General features: G+C 58.8%; 1 protein-coding gene across 1 annotated transcript; it reads left to right on the forward strand.

Annotated features, from left to right (window-relative positions):
- Positions 1–135: 135 nt before the first annotated feature.
- Positions 136–3,011, forward strand: LOC123186548 (probable metal-nicotianamine transporter YSL10). Its single transcript, XM_044598291.1, has 6 exons — positions 136–707; positions 823–986; positions 1,090–1,187; positions 1,306–1,440; positions 1,565–1,754; positions 1,831–3,011. The coding sequence occupies exons 1-6, from the start codon at positions 356–358 to the stop codon at positions 2,953–2,955; spliced, it is 2,064 nt and encodes a 687-aa protein (XP_044454226.1). The 5' UTR covers positions 136–355; the 3' UTR covers positions 2,956–3,011.
- Positions 3,012–3,637: the final 626 nt, after the last annotated feature.

Genomic DNA, 3,637 nt, shown 5'->3' on the forward strand with positions numbered 1-3,637 from the left:
TATCAGTGTGGGTTTCGAACGGGCTCAACCGCTCGGGTTAAAGAAAATCTAAGAAAGTTGGTTTTCAGTGTCAAACTTGCCAGTTTTGACCGCATAGTGCTACCTTCGCGGAAAGAACGATCGAGCGAGAGTGAGAGACACTAGCCGGGAGACCCGGATCGATCCCGACACACACAACACCCGCCGTCCGCTAGCTAGCTCGCCATGCATGCGAGCGAGCGAGCGGAGAAAATGGCCATAAGTCCCACTGACTGACACGCGGGGACCAAGCAAAGTGAACAGACAATCCCCACAAACAGACGCGCGCGCGACGGACGGACGGCGCGCCGGAGAGGAGAGGAGAGGAGATCGACCGATGGCGAGGAAGGTGGAGGAGGAGGAGTACGAGGAGGACGAGGGGGAGTCGATCGAGCGGGTGTTCGAGGGGCAGGAGGTGCCCGACTGGAAGGAGCAGGTGACGGCGCGGGCGCTGGCGGTGAGCGCGCTGCTGGGCTTCATGTTCAGCGTCATCGTGATGAAGCTCAACCTCACCACCGGCATCATCCCCTCCCTCAACGTCTCCGCGGGGCTCATCGGCTTCTTCCTCCTCCACTCGTGGACCAGGCTGCTCGACAAGGCCGGCATCCCCGGCGTCAAGCCCTTCACCCGCCAGGAGAACACCGTCGTCCAGACCTGCGTCGTCGCGTGCTCCGGCATCGCCTTCAGCGGTACGTAAGCACCCGCACAGCGATTGGCAATCGATCTCCATGGATGGATCGTTTGCATTCACAAGTTTTTCCCATGCATTTCTTTGGGTTACATGGAAAGAGATGCCCGTGGCAGGGGGATTTGGGAGCTACATGTTCGGGATGAGCGAGAGGATCAGCGAGCAGTCAGGCGAGGTGAGGGACGAGGATAGCATCAAGAACCCCAGCCTGGGCTGGATGATCGGCTTCCTCTTCATCGTCAGCTTCCTGGGCCTCTTCTCTGTCGTGCCCCTCAGGAAGGCATGCACGTCTCACCACAGCACTGATCTCTACAGTCAACATTTTGATTTCACAAATGTAATCCGTTAAACATGGCCAATCGTTTGGTTGATTTGGGCTTCAGATAATGATCATCGATTACAAGCTCATCTACCCGAGCGGCACGGCCACGGCGCACCTCATCAACAGCTTCCACACTCCCCAGGGCGCAAAGCTGGCCAAGTACGTATGTTGTCCGTATCTGAATTTGTACGGTCAGCGTCTGAATTTGTACCCGGCCAATTTAATTACCGGCCGGTGGTTGGACTGGACTGGACTGAATTGCTGCTGCTGCATGCAGGCTACAGGTGAAGACGCTGGGCAAGTTTTTCGCGATGAGCTTCAGCTGGGGCTTCTTCCAGTGGTTCTACACCGGCGGCAAAGACTGCGGATTCAGCTCCTTCCCCACCTTGGGCCTCGAGGCACGCAGACAAAAGTAAGTATGCTCCTTGAGAAATACTATATGTCAGCAGCTTTTCACATTTCATACCTAGCTAGCTAGCCAAAGTGTGTAAATATTTCTTGTTGGATGGATTTGCAACAACAAAATGAATGGCCAGGTTCTACTTCGACTTCTCGGCGACGTACCTAGGTGTCGGGATGATCTGCCCCTACCTCGTCAACCTCTCCGTCCTCCTCGGAGGCATCATATCATGGGGGATCATGTGGCCTATCATCGAGCACAAGAAGGGCGACTGGTACCCCGCCGACCTAAAGCCCAGCAGCCTCCGCGGCATCGTCGGCTACCGGGTACGCACCCCTCTCTTGTCCTTGTGATTTCATCGTCCTTGCGTTGCACCAAGGATTGATATGATTGATCGTGCAGGTGTTCATCTCCATCTCCCTCATCCTCGGCGACGGCCTCTACAACTTCCTCAAGGTGCTGACCCGGACCATGACGGCGCTGGTGGCGCAGGTGCGCGGGATGATGTCGGGCCCGACCCTGCCCATCAGCGAGGCCGGGGGCGACCTGACGCCGGCGGAGACGTTCGACGACCAGCGCCGCACGGAGCTCTTCATGAAGGACCAGATCCCCAACACGCTCGCGCTGAGCGCCTACGTGATCACCGCGGTGATCTCCGTCATCACGGTGCCGCGCATCTTCCACCAGCTCAGGTGGTACCACGTGGCCACCTCCTACGTGATCGCGCCGGTGCTGGCCTTCTGCAACGCCTACGGCTGCGGCCTCACGGACTGGTCCCTCGCCACCACCTACGGCAAGCTCGCCATCTTCCTGGTGGGCGCCTGGGCCGGCGCGTCCAACGGCGGCATCATCGCCGGCCTCGCCGCGTGCGGGGTCATGATCGGCATCGTGTCCACGGCGTCCGACCTGACGCAGGACTTCAAGACGGGGTACATGACGCTGGCGTCGCCGCGGTCCATGTTCGTGAGCCAGGTGATCGGCACGGCCATGGGGTGCGTGATCGCGCCGTCCGTGTTCTGGCTCTTCTACAAGGCGTTCGGCGACATCGGCACGCCGGGGTCCGAGTACCCGTCGCCCAACGCGCTGGTGTACCGCAACATGGCGATCCTGGGGGTGCAGGGGCTGGGGTCGCTGCCCAAGCACTGCCTGGACCTCTGCATCGTCTTCTTCGTGGGCGCCATCGTGGTGAACCTGGCTCGGGACCTCGCGGGGCCAAACATCGCGCAGTTCATCCCGCTGCCGATGGCCATGGCCATCCCCTTCTACCTGGGGCCCTACTTCGGGATCGACATGTGCATCGGGAGCCTGATCCGGTTCGTGTGGGACCACGTGGACGGCGCGAGGGCCAAGGCGTTCGCGCCGCCCGTGGCGTCGGGGCTCATCTGCGGCGACGGCATCTGGACGCTGCCGCAGTCGGTGCTGGCGCTGGCCGGCGTGAGGCCGCCCATCTGCATGAAGTTCCTGCCGCGCGCCACCAACATCCAGGTGGAGGCCTTCATCAAATCTCTACCGCCGCCGCCTGGCTAAGTTCACCCACGAGCTGCCTGCGGCTGACAACACACATAAATATTTAGCATAGTAGTGACAGATACAGTAATGTACTGGTAGTAACTAGAGTGTAGGCTCGTGTTCCTCTTGCTACATTCATTCAGTAGAATCGATAGATGAGATGTTTGCATTGGAGCTGGGAAGAGTAAAGTACCACATTTGGGGTGCATGCATGCATCATGAACTATAACCTCGCTCCAGCCTAAAAGTCACAAAACTGAACTCAAGTCTGAACCTTGGGGTGGTACCTTTTTCGACTAATTCAGCTATACTGAACCTTGGGGTGATGCATTTTCGACTAATTCAGGTATACTCAGAGCATTTCTAATAGTACCCCTAAACCCTCAAAAATAACCGCCTTTTTATGGGTTGAGACAAAAAATTCCCAAAGAATAGAACCCCTTAACCTTTAAACCCTCAAAAAAATTTAGGAGGTCAACCCCTATTCTTCTTCCCAGCTTGTAGAAACAGGGGTTGGCCAGCTCAACCCCTCCCCGACCCGGTTCCATCGCCAACGACACGCGCGGGAGGGAGTTTACAGCTCCCCTTCCCCGGATCCGGCCGCACTGCCCGGCCGCCCTCCCGCTGCGACGCGCCCCGGCGCTCCATCCCCGGCCGCCCCTCCGCCTCCCCGCCCCGCCGCCTCCCTGCCCCGGCCGCG

This window comes from Triticum aestivum, chromosome 2A (genome assembly GCF_018294505.1).
Source record: "Triticum aestivum cultivar Chinese Spring chromosome 2A, IWGSC CS RefSeq v2.1, whole genome shotgun sequence".
Taxonomy (NCBI): domain Eukaryota; kingdom Viridiplantae; phylum Streptophyta; class Magnoliopsida; order Poales; family Poaceae; genus Triticum; species Triticum aestivum.

Coding starts and splice junctions, on each gene's coding strand:
- LOC123186548 (XM_044598291.1), top strand. CDS start 356: ATGGCGAGGAAGGTGGAGGAGGAGGAGTACGAGGAGGACGAGGGGGAG. Junction 1,188..1,305: donor CAGGGCGCAAAGCTGGCCAA/GTACGTATGTTG, acceptor TGCTGCATGCAG/GCTACAGGTGAAGACGCTGG. Junction 1,441..1,564: donor CTCGAGGCACGCAGACAAAA/GTAAGTATGCTC, acceptor ATGAATGGCCAG/GTTCTACTTCGACTTCTCGG.